This window comes from Salvia hispanica, chromosome 6 (genome assembly GCF_023119035.1).
Source record: "Salvia hispanica cultivar TCC Black 2014 chromosome 6, UniMelb_Shisp_WGS_1.0, whole genome shotgun sequence".
Lineage (NCBI taxonomy): Eukaryota > Viridiplantae > Streptophyta > Magnoliopsida > Lamiales > Lamiaceae > Salvia > Salvia hispanica.
The window spans coordinates 1,353,740-1,376,171 of NC_062970.1; the positions used below are offsets into that span (position 1 = coordinate 1,353,740).

At 34.5% G+C, this 22,432-nt stretch overlaps 4 protein-coding genes across 4 annotated transcripts; 3 read left to right on the top strand and 1 right to left on the bottom strand.

The window, feature by feature from the left end:
* Positions 1–1,963: 1,963 nt before the first annotated feature.
* On the top strand, positions 1,964–3,815 carry LOC125193432 (transcription factor KUA1-like). The gene is made up of 3 exons (XM_048091219.1): positions 1,964–2,503; positions 3,214–3,410; positions 3,484–3,815. Exons 1-3 carry the CDS (start codon positions 2,170–2,172, stop codon positions 3,730–3,732), a joined length of 780 nt encoding a protein of 259 aa, XP_047947176.1. The 5' UTR covers positions 1,964–2,169; the 3' UTR covers positions 3,733–3,815.
* Positions 3,816–7,187: 3,372 nt separating this feature from the next.
* LOC125192573 (tetraspanin-2-like) lies at positions 7,188–9,261 on the top strand. Its single transcript, XM_048090187.1, has 2 exons — positions 7,188–7,751; positions 8,633–9,261. The coding sequence occupies exons 1-2, from the start codon at positions 7,254–7,256 to the stop codon at positions 8,924–8,926; spliced, it is 792 nt and encodes a 263-aa protein (XP_047946144.1). The 5' UTR covers positions 7,188–7,253; the 3' UTR covers positions 8,927–9,261.
* Positions 9,262–11,927: 2,666 nt separating this feature from the next.
* Positions 11,928–15,029, top strand: LOC125192921 (putative late blight resistance protein homolog R1B-16). The gene is made up of 2 exons (XM_048090598.1): positions 11,928–14,659; positions 14,691–15,029. Exon 1 carries the CDS (start codon positions 11,931–11,933, stop codon positions 14,625–14,627), a length of 2,697 nt encoding a protein of 898 aa, XP_047946555.1. The 5' UTR covers positions 11,928–11,930; the 3' UTR covers positions 14,628–14,659; positions 14,691–15,029.
* Positions 15,030–17,337: 2,308 nt separating this feature from the next.
* LOC125196751 lies at positions 17,338–19,683 on the bottom strand. The gene is made up of 7 exons (XM_048095364.1): positions 19,608–19,683; positions 18,738–18,885; positions 18,572–18,652; positions 18,319–18,405; positions 17,999–18,084; positions 17,720–17,840; positions 17,338–17,610 (listed from the first exon to the last, which is right to left on the bottom strand). Exons 1-7 carry the CDS (start codon positions 19,661–19,663, stop codon positions 17,536–17,538), a joined length of 654 nt encoding a protein of 217 aa, XP_047951321.1. The 5' UTR covers positions 19,664–19,683; the 3' UTR covers positions 17,338–17,535.
* Between the last annotated feature and the right edge of the window lie 2,749 nt (positions 19,684–22,432).

Below are 22,432 nucleotides of genomic sequence, written 5' to 3' on the forward strand. Positions count from 1 at the left end.
TTCTATTTTATTGATATAGTATTAAAATATATGCAATCTTATACTAAGACTATTATTAATAGTTGATGAAAAGAATTTTACTATCTTCTTCTATTACATCTTAATTCAAGTTGTGTGAATGGTTATGCTTATTCAAGATTTTAAATCAGTTAATAGGTGAGCACTATATGAGTGGCGTCTGAGTACTAAATGTTAATTTTATAATATGGCCAAGTAGCAAATAGTAAGAGAAAAGACACTTATATATTTTGATGGGACAATCAAGATATAGCAATCCCACTTATCCAGCCACATGTTAACTTTAATTATTTGAACAAAAACAATAAATCACAAACTAAAAAGAGAGGGAGGAAAGAACAAAAATCTAACATTATGATAATTTAAGTAGCATAATTAGACACCATTTAGTGGACTATAGAGAGGTGATAGTTTCCTTAGGGGCAAGTTAAGTAAAGTTGGCTTATGTTAGAAAAAGGAAAGCATAAATTACATAATTAGTAGATCAAATAAAGATAGGCCTCAAGCTCTGAGCCTAATTAATGAGCCTTGGAATGTGACATAATATGGTAATCTTGTTCATATATTGACAAATACGGAGTTAAATAGGACTCATGTAACATCTGAGACAACTTGTTGAGATATTCACATGTGAGTTGTCTCACATAAAAATGTGAAGTAAAAAAGATAAACTTCAATGCTTATCGGGTAACTCCTCGATCTAAGATTTAGATGGTTTCCTCTTCTATGTATTAAGTATGCTCTAGTTAATAAAATTGTAACTTAACCATTGTAAAAATCAAACTCCTATTTATTAAATAATTTAGATCACGAGTACAACTTAGTAATAGTACAATTTTTTTCGATTAATAAACTAGGGTTCAAGTTACGTAGAGGGATTGTGTATGTTTATGAGACTAAAAAATGTGTTAAATAAATAATTTTGATTATTATTAATATCTTCACGAATTATGACAAAGTAAGCCCATCTAAGAGATTAGGCGAAAAGAAGGGACAAGATATGGTTTTAAATTTACTTTGATTGAGATATAGATAAGTTGTGGGGTTTTCCTGTTCTCAATTTCCAAAATTAATTCAAGTTTTTGACTTCCTAAGTCTTGGGTTGAATTAACAAGCTAAGAAATTAAAAAAAGAATATTACTATTTCTATTTGCTTTTACTTCGTCAACGCTGTATATATATATGAAACTAAGAATTGGAAATGAAGCAGTAATTTTGGTCCTAAATTCAATGTTTTGATCTTCAATATTCTGAAAAGAGACTTTTTTATCAAGATTATTTGAGCTCCTATTTAAAACAAATATTTATAGATCAACCTTCCCCAGATAATGCACACCATTATATTCTTAAGTCTTTGTCAATTGTCAGCATCTTGGGTTGAAAACACTATTTTATAAATTAATCAGATTATCTTTATTTGATGTGCGTAACAGAAGGTTTAATATTTAAAATAAAATTTGTGTCTTCATTAAAGTCTAAAAAAACTAAGAGTGACACATTTTTTTTGGGATATATATAAGAAAGACTGCAAAAGTCTAAAAGTTAATGATAAAAATTAGTAGAGTTTTTGTATCAATATTTTTTCTGCGTCTGTCACAGCATGCTAGTGTAAGTATAGATTCAAAGAGAAATATGGATTTACCATGCGTCAATCAGTAGTAGTTGCGATTATTGCATATACGCATAAATTTATTGAGTGCAACGAAAATAAAAATAGCAGATTCTCGTGACATAAAACAATAACAAAAATGGAATAGCGACCCGTTCAAATACAAACGAAAAGGTACATACAAATACACCCGCATATGTATATATATGTATAAGTATATTTCTATCTTGAGCAAGAGAGTCAAGTTGGTAAAATATCAACCATAAAATAAATCTTGATCCAATCATCTACAACTACTTATATATATGCACATATATTTCTATCTTGAACAAGAGTCAAGTTGGAATAAATATCAAGCATAAATAAATATTGCTCCAATCACATAAAATTGATGTGCATACCATTTTGACAAACCCCAACTTATCCTCTCACATCATATCACATACTATATCATGAAACAAGCAAGTGTGCTTCTCAATCAACAATAGCCTCATCTCTCTCTCTCTCTCTCCCCTCTCTCTTTCTCTTTAGGGTGTGGATGCATGCAAAGAATTAAGCATAGTGAGAAAAAAATGGGGAGGAAATGCTCACATTGTGGGAACATAGGGCACAATTCAAGAACTTGCAACTCATCAAAAGGCCACACCAATATTGGTGGTGTGGTGAGGCTTTTTGGGGTTCAACTCGAAATCTCCTCGAATTCACCTTCCTCTTCTTCTTCTTCGTCCTCAATCCCAACCGCCATCAAGAAGAGCTTCAGCTTGGAGTGCTTGTCGTCTTCGTCTCCAACCTCTTCCTCCTCCTCGCGACTTGGCCCGGTCAATAAGGCCTCCCTCGGCTACCTCTCCGATGGCTCTCCACCGGAGAGGAAGAAAGGTACACATATATCTACACTCCTATTTTCTTGGAATAATTAGGTTAACTTGTTTTTTGCAGTTTTGTGTATAGAAATAATTAGGGAACATTGCAATCCTCATATTAAAATGAATGTTTGTTATGTCTTGTTTTTTTGTGGTAACCTATGCTTGATTTTTTTTTTCTATGCCTTCTCTCTCTCTCTCCTGATTGTTGTGATAATTCTCTAGTTTTCCATACACTTCCAAATATAAAATTAAATTAAATACTTAGTGGAAATTGACGTTAAGCATACACATTGGCTGCTTATACACTTCTGAAAACAAAATATAAATAAAAATTTAAAAGTAATTGGTTATTTTTTTAGATTTTAATTTTGTGACTTTAGATTTTAAATTTGATAAATGATTAAAATAGAACGATAAAATAGTTTGGTATATGCTTATAAATATTTTGGATGGGAAGATCAAGAGAAGAATTAATAATCATAATAATCTATATTAAGAATTAGTGAGAAAGGGTAAGTATGTAAAAATATTTGAATATTAATTAAATTTATTAATTTAGTGGTAATTTTTTTATGAAAATATATTAAAGATTACTTTTATTGTTAAATAAAATACTCAATGGAATTAATAAGGTCCAAATATAGAATCTCCACCACATACATTTTTAACATATAGTTGTGATTAATACTAATAAAATGGTGGGTTTATATTTTTATTAATTAGGAGTTCCTTGGAGTGAAGAGGAGCATCGCTCATTCCTAATGGGGCTTGAGAAGCTAGGCAAAGGCGATTGGAGGGGAATTTCTAGAAATTTCGTTACGACCCGAACTCCGACACAAGTTGCTAGTCACGCTCAGAAATATTTTCTCCGGCAAGCTTCCCTCAATAAGAAGAAACGACGCTCCAGTCTCTTCGACATGGTACTTCTTATATTCGATATTTTAAACCTAACCATTTTTCCTAAAATAAAAATAAAGTCAATTTTTTTTAAAGGTGGATGATTCAAAAGGGGATTTGGCGCGCCCTAAACACGATTTCGAGTTTGACCTAGACCTCAATTCACTCGGTGAGGAGGGTCGTGATCGGGATGATTTCCCAATGACGAATGCGAGTTGGCCGTGCGACTCGCCTGAGTTGGAACTCACGCTTTCCGCTCCCAAAAGTGGGTTGCGGAAAGCCCACGATTCTTCGTCTTCGCCTTCGCCGTCTTCTTCTTCCTCGGTCCTAATTAGTGTTACTTAATTGATGATCGTTGCTATTTAATTGTAATATTGGGAGTTTTATATGAATCAATTTTAATCTTAATTATATATTTTGAAATTGAATGTCGGCTCTGATTAATAATGTTAAAGTCGATACAGACATAAATTTGAATAATTACTACGACATAACTCGTAAACATTAATGGTCCACCAACAAAATCTTGTCCTAAATCTAACTTGTTTGGCCGTTTTCTAATGTAAATCTCTACGTGTTGGACTCACACTTGTTAAATCGTTTGGAGTTTATGTAATATTGTTTGTATTAATAATAGTTCGTGTGTACGGTTGTATTTGTATGTAACAAAAATTTCTCTTCATAGATTTTTTATTGAAAAAATGTCTAAAACTAGTACGTATATAATATTGATACGTTTTCGTGAAAATTTAGATTGTGGGAATATCTCAAGTCAAAATTGGATAAAATCTTGAAATATTGACTAATAGTTTATCACTTATTAAACATTGCTCCATTTAATAATATTGAAAATATAACTATATACTATAAATTTGGCATATAAACTAATGTCATTTTCACAACTGGGAAAAAGGGCTAACTCAGTACATTTTTTAGAAAATAATAGCAAACAAGTACCAACATAAATAGAATAAATGTATGAACTGCTTATCCAGTTCGATATATACATATCCACATATAGTAAAAAAGTTAAAAAGCAATACAAAAGCCGTCTAGAATAAAAAAAAAATCCGACAAAGAGTAACAAAATCAACGTATAGACACGAGTAAATGTTAGCTACATTATAATCGAAACTCGGTTGTAAATTAAGGAGGGCATTGGATCTGAGCTGTGACAGCCTTGAAATGTGATTTGGACCATTCGAATAGGCAAATAGTTCTAAGATAGGACCACAGAAATTGCTAGAAGAGAGTTTGTTTTACTTGGACCTAATAATTACTTACACATTCATATTTGAATGGATTGGGTCCATGAATTACCAACCCCACCAAATAATAATGGAATTATGAATATGATGGAACATTTCGAAATTAACGAATTGGACTCAAATTTAAGTTCCAAAATAAATTACTAGGTTTAAGTGGCTTGGATAGAATAAAGAAATAAAATACTATTAATACAAATTCATGTATTTTTGAATCATTGATGGGTGAAATTTTGATTTGTTTTTCCTACAACCAAATATTATTTATTTTGTTTGATTTTTTGTTGGCTTTTCAAAATAATACACACACTGCTTTAAATAACGTATAGTCATGCGACCTCCTAAAAGGGATAAACGTCTTGCTAACTGAGTTATATTTTGTTATTTATAAAATTAAAATTTAAATAATACTATTTCACCGTTTGTCGACATTGCACTAAAAACACATAAAAAAAATACTTTTTTTATTATATAAAAATAGTCATATATACATTAAAATACATCATTTATTATAAATAACCATATATATAGACGTAGATAGAGATATAATTGAGTTTGGTGTGGTCCATTCCTTGGAGATTCCAAAAATCTTGATTGTTATGTAAAGTTCTCAGAAAATAGGACAATCTATTTATAACGAAACGGTCCATATTTAAAGGACAACTTTTTGTATATAGGGACACTTGTATATTATATGTATATACATTTATATAATTTTGTCTTTTAATCAATACACACGAAATATTCTTGTAATGAGATAGTCGTTTAATTGTACGATGACACTGAGAATTCTCCCATATTAGAAAATAATGATTTTAATAAATCTATGCTAAGCTAATTGTATAAATAAATAACTAGACACTAGTTTTGTACTAATATGTAATGGATAGTATATCTTCTTGATAGCCGTTAGTTAGTTATTTTGTTAAAAAATCTAAATAAAGTTCCCCTTTGACAACTACTACTACTTAATTTACATATAAATAAAATTCTCTAATTTCCGGCCAAATTAAAGGCTAAAATGAAATGCAAATATAGATAAGATAAAATGAATGAATTTGGTGAAGAAATGATTGGACAAATTTGTCGATGACATATATGGTAGATATGTGGTGTGTGTGAATGGACACAAAGTGTTTTTGGAGAGAAAAAAGGCAAAGAGAAAGACAAAATAGTCCTAGGGCAAATTAATTTGGAACAAGAAACAAATTTTTTTTTCTCTCATGTTCTATACAAATTGTCGTCTTTTATTTCATTTTATCCTTCAAAAACTTAATATCCTACTTATGAATTAAATTCAATAGAAAAGCCACTATCAAGCCAAGCCCCCCTCTCTCATGATTTGGCACTATCAAGCATCTCTCTCTTAATAAATCATTTCTCAAATTTTCTTACATGAAATATGTGTTGGTTTTTCTATGGCTAGTTTTCAACCATGTATATACATTTTGATCATTTGTTGTTTTAAAGATATGTTTGTGCTTAAAACGAAAACCATTAAAGATTAAATAAATGTTTTTCTTTCCTTCTACTTAAACATGTAAAAAATCGTTTTCTTATTACTAACTTAATACATTGCCATATAAAATTATTGAATTTGTTGCAAAATATATTGAAATAAAAAAAAAAAATTACCACCACTTAAATTGAGTTGTCAAATGGGCCTATTTGGACCATCCTGGCCAAGGCCCAATGTGCACATAGCCATGACACATTTGGTAAATGGGCCCAATCAGGAAGGCAATGAAAAGGCTTCAAATAAAAATTTTAGGCGACTCTAATGTTCTTTAAATAAATTATTAAAGTGATAAATAAAGCCCACAAAACTCGAACCTATTTTTAATATTTCGTATTCTATTTCTTTTTTACAATCAATGAAGATCATATCAGCCTTATGGGTCAAGAATCAAGATTGACAATCGGCTTCACCAAATTTATTAATATTTTGAATTCAGTTTTATGTGATTTGAATTTATAAATTACTCCACAATTGTTTGTTCTTTTGTGTTTGTTTGATAGAAGCTGCTGAAAATTGTTTCCTTAAGTTTTACCTTATTTAAAAGTTACCTATGTTGAGAAATTAAAACATTATTTATGAATAGAATATATATATATAAACAATCAAAATAAGGCTCCATTAATTAATTAATAATCAGGTATGTCTCCTAAACTTCAGCCGTGAAATACTCTTAATGATGACCTAATCATTATTTAATCAAGCACAAAACTTGAGCCAGAGAATACTCTTTTTGTTGCCTTTAGTTTTAGCTTGTTCCCTCCCTTTTGACTTTCGCACATATATATCAATATTGGAAAGGAAAAGAAGTTGGGAAAAAGGCCACTAATGAATTCTTAATAGAAATTTTGATGTCAAGAATCAAGATTGTCACACTTTAAACAAGTGAAGAACATAAATCTTATTGATAGTTACACCATCTCAAAACTCTACCCCTCACGTCACAATTTATGATCCTACAAAAATATCATGATTTATTTATAATTTCTTTTGGCTCACTTTACTATTTAAGGTTATAGTAACCTCCAACACTCTTCCTCCATATTTCACTCTCTTACCTCTCTCTCATAATCAATCTCTCAACAATGGCTATGAGCAACAACATAACAGCCTTGGTGAACTTCATCGCCCTGATGTGCTCCATCCCGATCATCTCGGCCGGCATATGGCTCGCCTCCAAGCCCGACAGCGAGTGCATCCGGTGGCTCCGGTGGCCCCTCGTCTTCCTCGGCATCGCCTTCCTCCTCGTCGCCCTCACCGGCTTCGTCGGCGCCTACTGGAAGAAGGAGGGCCTCCTCGGCCTCTACCTCGTCCTCATGTTCATGCTCATCGTCCTCCTCCTCGTCCTCCTCGTCCTCGCCTTCGTCGCCACCCGCCACACCGGCGCCTACTCCGCCCCCGCCGCCGCCTTCCGCGAGTACCGCCTCGCCGGCTTCTCCGACTGGCTCAAAGTCCACGTCATCGGGGACGACAACTGGCCCGGGATCAGGGCCTGTTTGGCCGAGTCGCGGATATGCCCGAAACTCGCCGGAAAGTATTTCTCCGCCGCGGAGTTCTTCGCCGCCCATCTCTCTCCTATTGAGGTAGTTTTGCTTTTTATTTTATTTTATTTTATTTTTTTGCATTTGGTTAGTGAAAATGATCATGTCACGTCACATGTTAAATTTTTGGGTCGGAGGAAGTACCTATTTTAAACATATGGTTGCAATTGTTCACTAAAAAAAACACGGGATTTAGCGTCTGGCGAGTTTGAAAGTTTGTCGTAAACAGGGGTGGATGTAGAAATTCGTCTCGGGAGGACATATGTATTTATAATTAGAGTTCGGAATTTTGTTACAATAATTATTGAATGTTTCATTGTGGATTGTGGTGGTAGAGGATTCACACAAAATACTAGAAATTTGATAATATTATATAAAAAAATCTTTTTTAACATAGTAAAACCCCAAGAATTTCACTAGCAAGATTGAAGTGCTAGCAAAGTTTTGAGATCAGTCTCTTATGTTTATCGAATTTCACTTATGTTCGTGGTATCATTAATTATTTGGATAGACACTATGAAATTAATCAAGAAGATGCAAGGATGGAAATTTTTATGGACCCACAAATTAAATTTGTTTGGGGCCTGTTTCTTGATATATATGCCATGTGTGTTAATTAATCTAATTGAAATTGGTCAAAAAAGACTTCATCATAGACTCATAGTAATATTGAACCCACCTCATTATCTTTACCTAATGGTAGGTCCCTAGAACATTTTTCCTATGCTTATTTGCTAGTATTATTCCCATGTTCCCACTTATCATCCACACAAAATCACTAGCATCAAATATTTAATCTATGGATCATATCTTTAATTGTGGCATAAAGTAGCTATGATGACACATATATTCTACAAGAATGTAGTGTTTTTTTCCCCTTTTTCCACAGTTTAAATTACTTTTCTTGTTTTCAAAATGTTCAGTCCGGATGTTGCAAGCCTCCGATGATATGCGGGTACCAGTACGTTGGTCCCACGACATGGAATGGTGCATCCAGCGTTGTAGCAGACGTTGACTGTGCCATATGGAGCAATGACCCTAGCCAACTCTGCTACAACTGTGAGTCGTGCAAGGCAGGGTTGCTAGGGAACCTGAGGCGGGAGTGGAGGAAGGCGAACGTCATACTCATTGTGACCGTGGTGGTGCTAATTTGCTTATATGTCATAGCTTGCAACGCGTACAAGAATGCTCAGTTGGCGGACACAGTAAAGAGGTAGGAGGGGCTTAAGCCAACCTATCATTATTCATTTTAAAATATGTGGAAATCAGGAAAAAACTATGTCAACCCGAATTATGTCTAGATTATTAGTAGTCTCTACTAGCATTTTTTTCTGTGTCCGCTACTGCAGGTAGGGATGGGCTTAATTTTTTCCCCTAGTTTGATTATGGTTTGCATATGCCATTTTAGTGCTTTGTTTGTATATATTCTTTTCTAATAGTATTCTATTCTCTAAGTGAGTGGAGTTTGAATATTATGGGATAGTTGGAAGGGTTGATGTTTTTGAGGAATTGCAGATTTTGATGAGAGTAAAGTTTCCAACTTTTTGCTGTATTCTTTGAACATGATTCTCTGCATACATTATATTAGTACCATATTGTATTCAATTATTGATGATGCTTATGGCATCCAACAAATCATATCTTTAACTGTTCACATGCTATATCATTTTTTCATCCTTATTTATTCAATATTCAATATTTAAATTCATTAACACTTTACAATCGAAATAAAAAGAAGTTGCATAAATTTTTTTTTAAAAAAAAAAGAAAAAGAAAATGAAAATGAGGCCTAAATTACTATACATATAACCGATGCACCTCGCAGCCTAATTCATTGCGGGAGGAGGAGTGCGTGTCAGCCCGATATCCATGGCATGTCCCACTTGGGCTCCAAACCCGACCCCTGCCCTCAGTCCATATCTAGTCAGCGGGGTCCTTATTATAGTCTCAACCACATTAAAAAAGTAGTTTATGACTCAATTCTGAAAACTAAAAGCTACTCATAAAATAAAGTGAATGTGGCGTTCTTAGTCGTGTATTTAGAATTTATTGATTAATATGTTCCAATTGGAGAGAAAATGTGTGTGAAGGAAATATTAAAATAGAGAAAGAAGAAAGATTAATATTTAACGAGGTAGGAAAAAGTGGTTGAATGTATTAATTGAAGAGAGAAAATTTCCAAAAAATGAAATGTATCGTCTTAAGTGGGATCTTGAAAGAGTAGTTAATAACTCTTGTTGAATTTACATATTAAAGTGCGCTTTTGTTATGTGTGTGTATTATAGGCATTTCTTTTTAACCAAATAATTGACAAAACCATGTGCCGAATTAAGAGCAATTAAAGAAATCTCTTTCCTACAGTGTGAATAGGGTCGGTTGGAGTTGGGTGCGGGTTTTAAGAAAAGTTTGAGTGTAATAATTTAAGTGTGTGATAGTGGAATGTGGGACCCATTTATATTATTATTTGCTTTATTCTTTGGAATAATGAAATCTAACATTAAATTAAGGGAAAAGTGGGGTCATTTTTTATACTCCCAAGATAAAATGTCTATAAGGCCTCACAATAGGCGAGACGGATGAAAATGAAACGGCCAAAGGAATTTCATTAGTAGACATAGGAGAATCTTAAAAAAGCATTTATGACAGTGTTACATGTGGTCAGTTAATGGAAGTTGTCATAATAATAAAGACTACATCAATCTTGTGTGGTCTACCCATCCAAATGAAGAAAAGTGTCATGTGTTGATTGGTCATCAAATTTCAATTTGGATATAAAGATAAACACAGACCAAGTTTGTAATAGTTATTGATTTATAAACATATAAATTGGTGTTATGTTTGTCCCAAGGTGCATCGACGCATATAACTTAGAAATATTCGGAGACAGAAAGCACAGACATCACCGACTAATTCTTTCATTTCTGCTTTCCAATAGGCCTCTTTATGTGTTTTCAATGTAGGCTTCAATTATTTATTTCTACAATTAATATTACACTACTAATTTTTACAGTGTAGTGATGCACTATTTTGTTTACCATTCACTAGATTTTAATTATTTTTTATAGTATTTCGACTCGATCAATGATTTAGAATGGTGTTGTTAGTATCAACCCATCAGATTATAATTGCCTTCTTGAACAGGGGGTCTTGTTGTTACATTTAGGTTTTAATTTTCTTGTGAAACATTAAAATCGATGCATGTCCTGTTATATAAGTAGAATTTTAACCATAATGCAGCAATCTGAATAATATATATGTTACCGTTCGCCCGTGGAGCGTAGCCAACACAGCGTTGGTGAACCAAGTAAATCTGTGTCTTCTTTACGTTTACATTTGTCTGGAATTCTGTGATTATCTTCTGATACATGTGTGAGATCACACAAAAACAAGTTTCTTCATAAATAATATTCTCTCATATATTATTCAGATTTCAGAACCAATTGCTACTCATGAACTCATGGATTTTCGAAAGTGAAACTCAATAATGGCACCAAATAATCGAATCGAGAGCTCAACAGTAACTGCTGCGAGGACTGGACTGTGATTCGGACTCAGGCTGCTAGCTTTTTCGAGTACACAACATACATTGGGTCGGTGCGACCAGGATTTGGAGATATATCCACAGCCTACAAGAATACAAAATCAGTGGAGTTTCAGTAAAAACCAGCTAATCGATTCTAAAACCATTGCAGATACCAAACCATCAAAACCACAGAAGATTTCTGAGGGTGCATTTAATAACCTAATCTTGAAACGTTGAGTGGGCTCAAACTCTGTTCACGACTAATCTGTGTAAACGCGTTATTTATCCGGTAACCCGACACAAATTCCGTATTCGGTTAGTATGTATTTATTTTGCCAGGTCTGATTAAGCTAGTTGGCCGATGTATTCGTAAGAATACTATTAAGAAATGTATGTTCACCATTTCCACAGGGCTGTAGGCCTCAAGGGAGTACAGCCAAGAGCAGCAGATACCACTGCCGCGGTATGTTGTTTCCATTACGAATTTTCCTTATACGAACTCGGATCAACTACAATTCCAAAGAGCAGAACCATTTTCTTCTCTTCAGTGCCTAATCAAGTCAAGTCATTTTTAAGTTCATTGAAGGTAGGAGACAGAATTAATAGCCCAGGGTCCACAATGAGCTGGCTGTCCCTAATGTCATTTGAAGATCAACTTAGCTGCTGCATTCTTCCTTTGTTTTCCAAGATCTAAAAAAATGGCTTACAATCTTCAACCCCTCATCACCATTCTTGAAGGAATACTTGATCCTGACCAACCACGATGGATTGTCGATGAAAACAATCCTCAACTCCATTCCCTCCTTGACAAAGCTACTTCTCTTCAAAAACTCCTTGACAGTAAATCTTCACTCACCAAAATGGATAGTAGTTTGGAGAGTCAAATCAGAGAAGCAGCACATCAAGCTGAAGACATCCTTGAATCCCACATGGTTGATCAAGTGCTCTCTGGATCTAATTGTGTGAGATTCACTCTTTCAACACCAGGTCTGCAGCAAGTAGCACAAGATCTTGATTCTGTTATGGAGCAAGCCGAGAAGCTCATGGAGACGGAGGATAAGAAACTTGATTCTACTGTGGATAAAGTGTTGAAGCCCATGGAAATGGAGGATGAGAAGAAGCTTCCAGAACTTGATTCTTCTATGGAACAAGTGAAGCTCGTGGAGATGGAAGATAATAAGACGCAGTCTAGCAGTTCATCAAGTTCCAAGAGTGTTGTGGTTGGAATTGATGAAGATCTGATGCAGCTCAAGGATAGGCTGACCGGGATGCAGAAGAAGCTGGAGATCGTCCCCATCGTTGGTATGGGCGGAGTAGGTAAAACCACTCTTGCTCGAAAGCTTTATGAAGATCCTTTGATTGTTGATCACTTTGCATATCGTGCATGGGCCACAATCTCACAAGATTACAATATGCCACAAATTCTCAAAAGCCTCCTTAGTTGCATAACTGGACAAGAATGTGATGAACATAGTGATGATTTAAAAGATATGTTATATAGAAGATTGTACGGTAGGAAGTACTTGATTGTATTAGATGACATATGGAGCACAAAATTCTGGGATGAGATAAGGATGTACTTCCCAAATAACGACAATGGGAGTCGCATTGTGATCACTACTAGGGAATCCGATGTGGCAAACTATGCAGACTCTTTGAGTTCGCATCATCGGGTGCAATTGCTAAGCAGGTTAGAAAGTTGGAATCTGCTACACCGACTTGTGTTTGGAGAAGAGAATTGCCCTCCCGAATTGGATGAAATTGGTCAAAAGATAGCCGGTGATTGCAGTGGGCTTCCTCTAGTCATCAGTGTGATTGGAGGGATGCTATCTAAGATGGAAAGATCAAAAGATGTTTGGGAGAAAATTGGGGACAATGTAATAGCAGCAATTTCTGGATCAGACGAGCAATGCTCTAGTATATTGTCTTTAAGTTATAACCACTTGCCGAATCACTTGAAACCATGTTTTTTGTACATGGGAGCTTTCCCTGAAGACTTCGAGATTAGTGGCTCCACACTCGTACAATTGTGGGTTGCTGAAGGATTTGTAAAATCAAATGGGGAAAGAAGTTTGGAGGAAGAGGCCGAGGATTGGCTAAAGTCTTTAATAGAGAGGAATCTATTTTTGGTTAGAAAATACAAAAAGAATGGAAAACCAAAGAGCTACAGCATGCATGATATGTTGAGGGATCTATGCATTCTGAAATGTGCTGAAGACAAGCTTTTGTATGTGACGAGTCGTCCCAATGTCACATTCTCTAATACACGCCGCGTCAGATTTGACTCGTCAAATGGAAAGGTCAATGCTAAAGTTCTAATAGAGTCCATGTCACTTACTCGATCTTTTATATGGATTCATAATCGCCGCAAACAGCTACCATTTGGTGTCTTTTCCGTGTCAAGATTGCTAAGGGTGTTGTATCTCATTAATTTCAAGTTCACTGAGTTCCCAACTGAAATATTCGACTTTGTCAATTTACACTTCTTAGTTGTCGGCTTAGTTGTCAGCTTCGTTTCAAGGGTTTTTACAAATAGCCGTGTAAAAATACCTAGAGGAATATCAAGATTGAGAAATTTACAAACCTTGATTGCTCCTCGTTGCGAGTTTGATGTGCCGTCTGAGCTATTGCAGCTCTCCGAGTTAAGAAATGTCAAGGTGTTTGGATTTGAGTTGTTAAAAGACGAGGAAATGAACTATAGTGTTATGAAGAAGCTGCAAATGATTTCAGTTGTGGGTGTAGCTGACGAGGCAACTAACTTAGATGCTTTCCTCAAAAGCATTCCGAATATAAAAAAATTGGCAATTAATGGTCGCCACCTAAGCAAATCCGCTACATCTGATCTTAGCAATCTTCACAAACTCGAAATATTAAGATGCAAAGCTATCAAAACCATATACAGTCCTGACAGTTCTGATTGGCGCTTCTTGGTTATATTTCCTTGTAATATCAGAAAACTAGTTCTGGATGACTGTAAAGTGAATTCAAGAGTGTTGAGGACTCTGTGTGCACTACATAAGCTGGAAGTGCTCACGATAAAATCATGCAGATTTCTGAGTGATGAGATGACACGTGAAGAAGAAGAAGAAGAGTGGGAGGTAGCAGATGGAGAGGTGTTCTGTTCACTGCAGTTTCTATCTCTTGAAAGATTGTTTGTTGACCGTTGGATAGCCGATGAGACCAACTTCCCTAGACTTCGCCACCTCTATGCAAAGAGCTGTTGGAATCTAAAGGAAATCCCTAGCAGCATTGGAGAAATCCCAACACTCCAACTAATCGAGTTAGAAAGGTGCACCGAATACCTAGTGGCATCAGCTGAAAGGATTGTGGGGGAGCAATCTGAAAATGGTAACTACGATCTCAAACTTCGTATCTCAAAAACCCTCGACCAGTGATCACACTTCCAAAAGGTAACCAACCATTTCAGCAACTTGAATATTTTGAATGCAGTGTGGTTCCAGCAACTTGTGGGGCTTAAGTAGTGTTAGCAACTTCATTGTTGTTTAATACTGTATCTTATTTTTTCTCTTCTTCGTCAAATGTTCAAATGTTCAAGTGTAACTATGAGCTTTTTTATCCAAGGCTACTTGGATAACTTCCCAACACTTTTGACTTGTTATTAATGAACTGTTATCCAAGGCTACTTGTTGTGTCTTCAACTTTCTTTATTTATGTCTTTGATCATCTTGTGTTGTTCTTAACACTACTATTATGTGTATGTGGAGATGTTGATGCATTCGATTTCTTGAATATCGACTTTGAGCTTCATCATGAAATTAATACATCACATCTCCGGAGCTTCACTGGTTTTATGAATTTCGTGATTACTTCATAACTGTGCGCTTTGAATTTGAAACTAGATTGCTTTGATTGCTTGATTACTTTATCCGAATTGATTTCTTTAGTACAGTTTTTATAAGAGGCTCAAAATTCTAATCTTATCTCATGTTCGGTTGTCTTTTTCTCAACGCTCGATCCGTCACCACAATGTCAAGATTACATCGTATCTCAGGACTATAGTGGAGTTAAGACTTGCTTTATAAGTGGAATTTTTAATGCTTCTTTCAAGGTCATAGGTGATACTGATGAAGGGAGCTAAGTAGGTTTGACAACTTCATTTCAATTTAGAGACCGAAATAATTCTGACACTAATTTATAATTTATTATTGTTTTATTTTGCGGCAAACTTTTTTCGTCTTTAACTATATTTCAAAAAAAAATTAATTTCAATTTAGAGACAAAAAAATTTTAGAGACAGCAACAATGCGGACGATACGGAGTCAAGGGAGGTCGCTGAGTTGCTAACCATAGCGGCGAGGCCGGTGCCGCAGGTGTTGGATCTGATTATAGAAGAAACAACAACTTTTCCGGCCTTGGTGGAGCTCACTCGCAGAATTCGGGCGGGTGAGGCGACTCGCCGTTTGACTTGGGCGGAGGGCCTTATTTACTTTAATAGGAGGGTGCTGGTGGATACTAATTCAGCAGCAAAACGTGATTTACTGACTGCCCATGACGGGACACCCGGGGCAGGAGCGCACGTTTCGACTCCTTGCGGCAACGTTCTTTTGGCCTAAGATGCGCAAAGATGTCAATGCATTTGTGGACGAGTGTGTAGTGTGTCAATCTACCAAGTATTCCACACAGAAACCGGCTGGGTTGCTGCAACCGCTCCCCATCCCTTTCCAAGTATGGGAGGACGTTTCTATGGACTTTATTACTGGTTTGCCGCAATCTCGAGGGTATACGGCAATTATGGTTGTGGTTGATCGACTTTCAAAGTACGCCCATTTTGCCCCATTGGCTACTCGTTTCGACGCCTTTCGAGTTGCTCACTTATTCGTCAACACGGTGGTGCGCCATCATGTTTCCCTAAAACACTTGTTTCTGATCGAGATTCAGTTTTTCTTAATGCTACTTGGGAGGAGATAATGAGATTGAGTGGTACTAAGTTGAATTTTACCACAACTTACCATCCGCAGTCGGACGGTCAAACGGAGGTACGCAACCGAGGATTGGAGCAATATCTGTGTGCTTTTACAACGGATAAACCATCAAAATGAGCGAATTAATCAGAATACAATATTCTAGCTTTAAATCGTAAAAGATAAAAAAAACTATCACTATAATGGATAATGCAAATGGGTAATTACTCATAACTTTTATAAAAAATTTTATATATATTAACTTTAGAATTGAAAGAACCAGCAATCTCATCATGACAAACTAAAATCTTCAAAGTTTCACTACTCATTTTGTTTTCCAATAAAACTCAAAGATAAAATAACTCGATTGCCTTGCTTGGAGCTATTTGTTGCCCACTTATAAATGTAATAAAATACACATATAATTAAAAACTAAATAATAAAATTCTATATTTTACCTTAACTTTAAAATTGAATAAAATTAATAATCAATAATAGAATAAATTAGTTCTGAAAAATTTAACGGTTACTATTGAAAATAAAAATTATGATTATTAAAATGTGAAAGAAATAAAATGGTGGTAATATAGAAGGAAAAAAATCAAGAAAAATATTTGAATTTAATTAAATTCCATGCTAAATACTAACATTTCATTATTTATACTCCCTCCGTCCACAAACAATATTCAAATATAAATTGAAACTCATTTAAATATATCGCAATTACATAAAACATATCACGATAAACATAAAAAATAGCTAAAATTCAAGTTAGCAACAAATTAAAACCCACCACCACTTGAAAAAATATGGCATCAATTCCAACTCCGTGCGTGAAGGATGAGGCCGCCGCCCCAACCACCATCCGTGCCACCGTTGTCCAAGCAAGCTGCCACTGTGTTCTACGATACCCCTGCCACTCTCGGTTTGTACTAATTTGAAACATTTTGTATATACGGTGTAATTCTTTCATTTCTGCTTTCCAATAGGCCTCTTTATGTGTTTTCAATGTAGGCTTCAATTATTTATTTCTACAATTAATATTACACTACTAATTTTTACAGTGTAGTGATGCACTATTTTGTTTACCATTCACTAGATTTTAATTATTTTTTATAGTATTTCGACTCGATCAATGATTTAGAATGGTGTAAAAGTTCATTTAGCTCATATAGCATTCATGTAACTACGAAAAAAAATTACTATCATACAAAAACTAGTTTCTTCATAAATAATATTCTCTCATATATTATTCAGATTTCAGAACCAATTGCTACTCATGAACTCATGGATTTTCGAAAGTGAAACTCAATAATGGCACCAAATAATCGAATCGAGAGCTCAACAGTAACTGCTGCGAGGACTGGACTGTGATTCGGACTCAGGCTGCTAGCTTTTTCGAGTACACAACATACATTGGGTCGGTGCGACCAGGATTTGGAGATATATCCACAGCCTACAAGAATACAAAGATAACTCGATCACTGCTCGTGCTCGAGCAACATGGTTGCTAAGGCTATTGCAAATGTATGAAATTATCAAGACAGAGTCCAGATTCCAATTACCTTAGGAGGCTCAAACCCTCCAGCATAATGGAAATAGGCTCCGACTATAATTACATGATCTGTATCTCCGGTCGATGTCCAGATTGAGATTGCCTTCGTAAAGAAGCAGCGATTGGAGAAGCTTGCATGCAAAACTCACAAAATCAGTGGAGTTTCAGTAAAAACCAGCTAATCGATTCTAAAACCATTGCAGATACCAAACCATCAAAACCACAGAAGATTTCTGAGGGTGCATTGCTAATAACAAATTTTAGTTGCATAAAATTGAGTAATTATCACCTCATTATAGCAAGTCCGCCTGGTTTGAGGATCCGTGCCATCTCCTTGAAAATTTCAATAGGCTTAGATAGGTAGTCCACACTAACCTGAGACGTAATAAATCTTTTCAAACAGGATTCATATCATCACATGCATAAGAAGGGTTGATGCAAAAGCAAATGCTAAGCATCTTCAAGATTTTCAATGAATGTCTATATTGATTCAATTTTCCAATTCAAGAGAAGGAAATCAGTTACTATATCTCTTCCCACTGAATATTATCATAAAGAAAACAAGTCTCGAACTTGAGCATGGACAGATATTGAAATAGATTTGCATACCACATTTGTAATAACGTCGAAGGTGCTATCATCAAATGGGAGTTTAGGATCAACGTTCAAGTCTTGCACGATATACTCAGTCAAAACCTACAAATACATTAATTGAAACACATGAATCATTCAGTTCATGAAATGCAGCATCATTTCCATGGAGAATTGTTAGCATCCTCAAAACTTATATCTCAACATTGTGCTATGGAGTAGGGATATGACATCGGAACTGCTATAAAACGATCAGCAGATATGATCTTACTGGATTTCTCTTTAACTCTTCTTCATTTAAGCCCATGCCAGTTATCCTTGGTTGCTTATACCCCTTAGGATAATGACTGACCTAGACAAACCATAAGAATCATGTTATTGTCAACGTAGCGACTTTTATTAGGCAAGAGCAATATAAAGGTGAACATGTAACTTACCCAGCTGCTACACATGTCAAGTATAGCAACTCCAGGAGTATTACTTGGGGGCAAGACCTCTGAGTAATATTTAGTCAGGGCAGCAATTGCTGGATCATCAATATGAGTCACGAAACGCGGAGATTCATAGAACAATGTATCCGGTGACCTGTAGTGTTGTCCAGACAACCTTTGTCAGTGGATGAAACTGAATGTGTAATAACAATTGATTTACAAAATCCCAATTTTCAAGACATTGACATATAAATCAGCTAGATTGTTCGGCTCTATGAGGGAAATCCTCATACCGCAGCCACTACTATACTCTCCTCTCCCACTATCTCGCTTTCTCACTTGAGGGTCACACGGCATGATAACAGAAAAACTCCCTATAGTTTCACTTATTAAAACCCTTGAGAAGCTGACAATACAAAGGAAGCAATTGCCATATCATTCATGATTGCTTGCACTCAGCCATCTCAATTCTACACTCTTGAGTAATACGTTATCACAATGGCTATGGCAATTTCTGGTGCAACTCGTCAAATTTCGCTCTCTTGAATGTAATAACCTATCTATTCATCATCTCCACTTTTTCATATTTCACATTTTAGCTAGCATATCAGACAAAATATGCTCTTAAGATCGTACGAATACAAATTGGAACGAGCAGCCTCGTCCAAAGGGGGAAATGAAAGGATGAACGAAACATTTTGTAAACATCAAACCGTAGCTCCTACCAACGACAGCTGCTTATGCAATGATGAGAGCAAAACTGTGGTTCATCTCTTCAAACTCAATACTCGACCTTAGCTTTCCTAATTTTCCTATCTTTAACAAGACTCAATTCTCGAATCAAGCATAAAAGTTCGATCTTCTTAATAGACTTACTCATCAAAGCGTTGGAAGTCCTCTTCCTTAAAGGGAAACTGCTCAGGCCATTCCATATTCTCCAATACCTTTAAAATTAAAACAAAGCCATCAATCAATAATTTAGGAGCTCTGAATGCAGCAACTCTCCTTGAAAGTGGAGGTAGAGCAGCAAAAGGAGCTGCAAATTTGATAACGCCCAATCCATTTGCTGCCATTTTACCCCTATTTTTAGCTCTCTTTTTTAGCTCATTTCAGTATTCAATTGAGTTGGGCTATTTCTCCCACATGCAATAATAGGTGTTTTAATTGAAGTAATAATATTAATAGTTCTAAAATATGTTTAAAATTTGAAATAAAAAGATGATTTAATTTATGTTATATTCTAATGAAACTTCAATGGAATTTGATTCATCTCCTCGTTAAATTTTTAATAATTTTGGGTTCAGTATCAATTTGCATTGGGAATTAGTGAAATTGTTGATAACCACAATTGCATTAATTTGATCCAATTTGATCAAATTTAGAGGGAAAGTGTTGTTGATAACCACCATTGCATTAATTTGATCCAATTTGATTAAATTTAGAAGGAAAGTCTATCCTTTTTGAGTATTTATTGACTGATGCAGGTGTATGTTACGTGGCTACCATATCCAACACTAGGATAATGGTATGATGGGCTTTTGGGCTGAACAAGAAGGCCCAAATTTAATACTACTTCATAAGCCCAATCAAGAAAACACGACACGATAACAACATATATATGACACAACACAATAACAACACTATAATAATAATATTATACTCCTTCGTCCCACTTTAGAGTCCCTTGAGTTCAAGACGTATTAAAAAATGTAAAGGAAAGTTGATGAAAAAAGATAGTGGAATGTGGGTCCTACCTTTTTATATTAGTTTTATAATAAAATGTGAGTGAAAAAATGTTAGTGGAATGTGAGGCCTAATACTATTTATGGAATATTCTAACCGAGACTCCTAAAGTGGAACATCTAAAAATGGTAAATCGGGACTCCTAAAGTGAGACGGAGGGAGTATCAATTTTAGCGAAATAAGATTTTTATTGTGAGACGGATCAAAATAATTGTGACATGTGTGCTACGAAGAAGAGAAGTATGCTTTTGGGTCACAAAAATTCAACGATGAAATTGCTTAAGCAATTGGTGCTATGAAAATGACTCATTTGCGAAAGTGATAGAAACGTACATAACAACCTAATAATATTCAAACATTTCAACCTTACCAATTTGAGGCATATGTAGATTTTAAATTCGATATCATGCATAATAAAATTAGTGCATAGACTTTGCCATCGAACTTAGTTCGAATCACAAGTTGCTCTATTCTTCCCATTTGATAATAAAGTAAACAAATAATAAAAAAAAAACTAACATAATCATAAGATCACATTTCATAAAATCACAAATAATAGAAGAGACTAGTTAAACAATTTATCAAAGTTACTTATAAATCAAGCATTAATTTAAAAGCAATGAAACGTTTAAGACTGTAATGATAATTAATCAAATGATGAAAGCTATAACACCACATTTAATAACATTAGTAGCATATAAAAATGCAATTGAAAATTGTAATGCTTGCAAGCTTGCACCAACTATATATGGAATTGATACAAACTTGCTTTTATTCATTTTTGTATTTGTCATTGATTCATCATAACTCATAAGTCATTTTCAATCCACAAGTAGGAGTAGACAAAACCATCTCCATTGCTTAGTGCCACATCATCAAAATGATTAAAAGATGTTATTTAGTGTTTGTTTTGATTTATTGGTAAGTTGATTATATTATCTCACACTAATCTATTGATATAATTTTTAAAAATTCTCTATCTATCCATAAAAAATATGTTATCTTTAAATTGTATTTAAAACACGAGACAAAATGGAGCCATTTTTAAATATTTTTTTATTGTACATTTATTTTGACTCTTATGTTATAGTACTAAAATTCATTATTGATGTTGTTACTTCTATAAGTTTCTTGAAAGTTTCATTTTCTATATAGCTTTCAATAAAGTAATAAATAATAAATTGGACTTGATTTTTTATTTAATTTATAAACTTAATAATGTCAACAATAGTTTTTAAGATATTATAATCAAATTAAATGGAAGTGATGGTTCCATTTCGAAGCTAAATTACCCAATAGTTGACAAAAAATTTATAATTTAAATTATTATAGCTAGGCTTCAGCAATTAGAATCTTCCAGCAGAAATACAATGTTTAGAATTATAGTTCCTTTCTTGACAGAAATACTAATGTTTCTATCAATTCAAAGATGGACTTTTAATGTGTTTTCTACCCACCATTTAACTTAATAAATAATTTGTCATGCTCTTGTTTTGTTTGTATCCCAGTTTGATAGGGGGAATATGACTCCACATGTCTATAATTTAGTGCCAAATAATTAATATACTACTATACATCATTGGATTTAATGGGAACAAATAAAAAAGGGAAAGCATATATAGTGACCCCTAACATTAATGTAATTATTCAATCATTTAATCATTTGTCTTGGGGTACTACCACCTATGTACTTACTGTACAATCTTGACTGTTCCAAATATTAATTAAAATAAATCATTATAAGGAGACGTTTGTAAAACGATAATTTTATATGACGAAAAAAATGCATTTTAATAGTAAGACTTTTTTTCTTCTTTGACCGTGAAAACATACTAGAAATTGAATTCTTGATCACATATTGGATTTTTTAGGAGGGTCAACTATAAAATAATGTTTTAAAATGTTTATGATTATATAAATAATTTTATCTAGTTACTAATAGTCCGTTTTGGTCATGA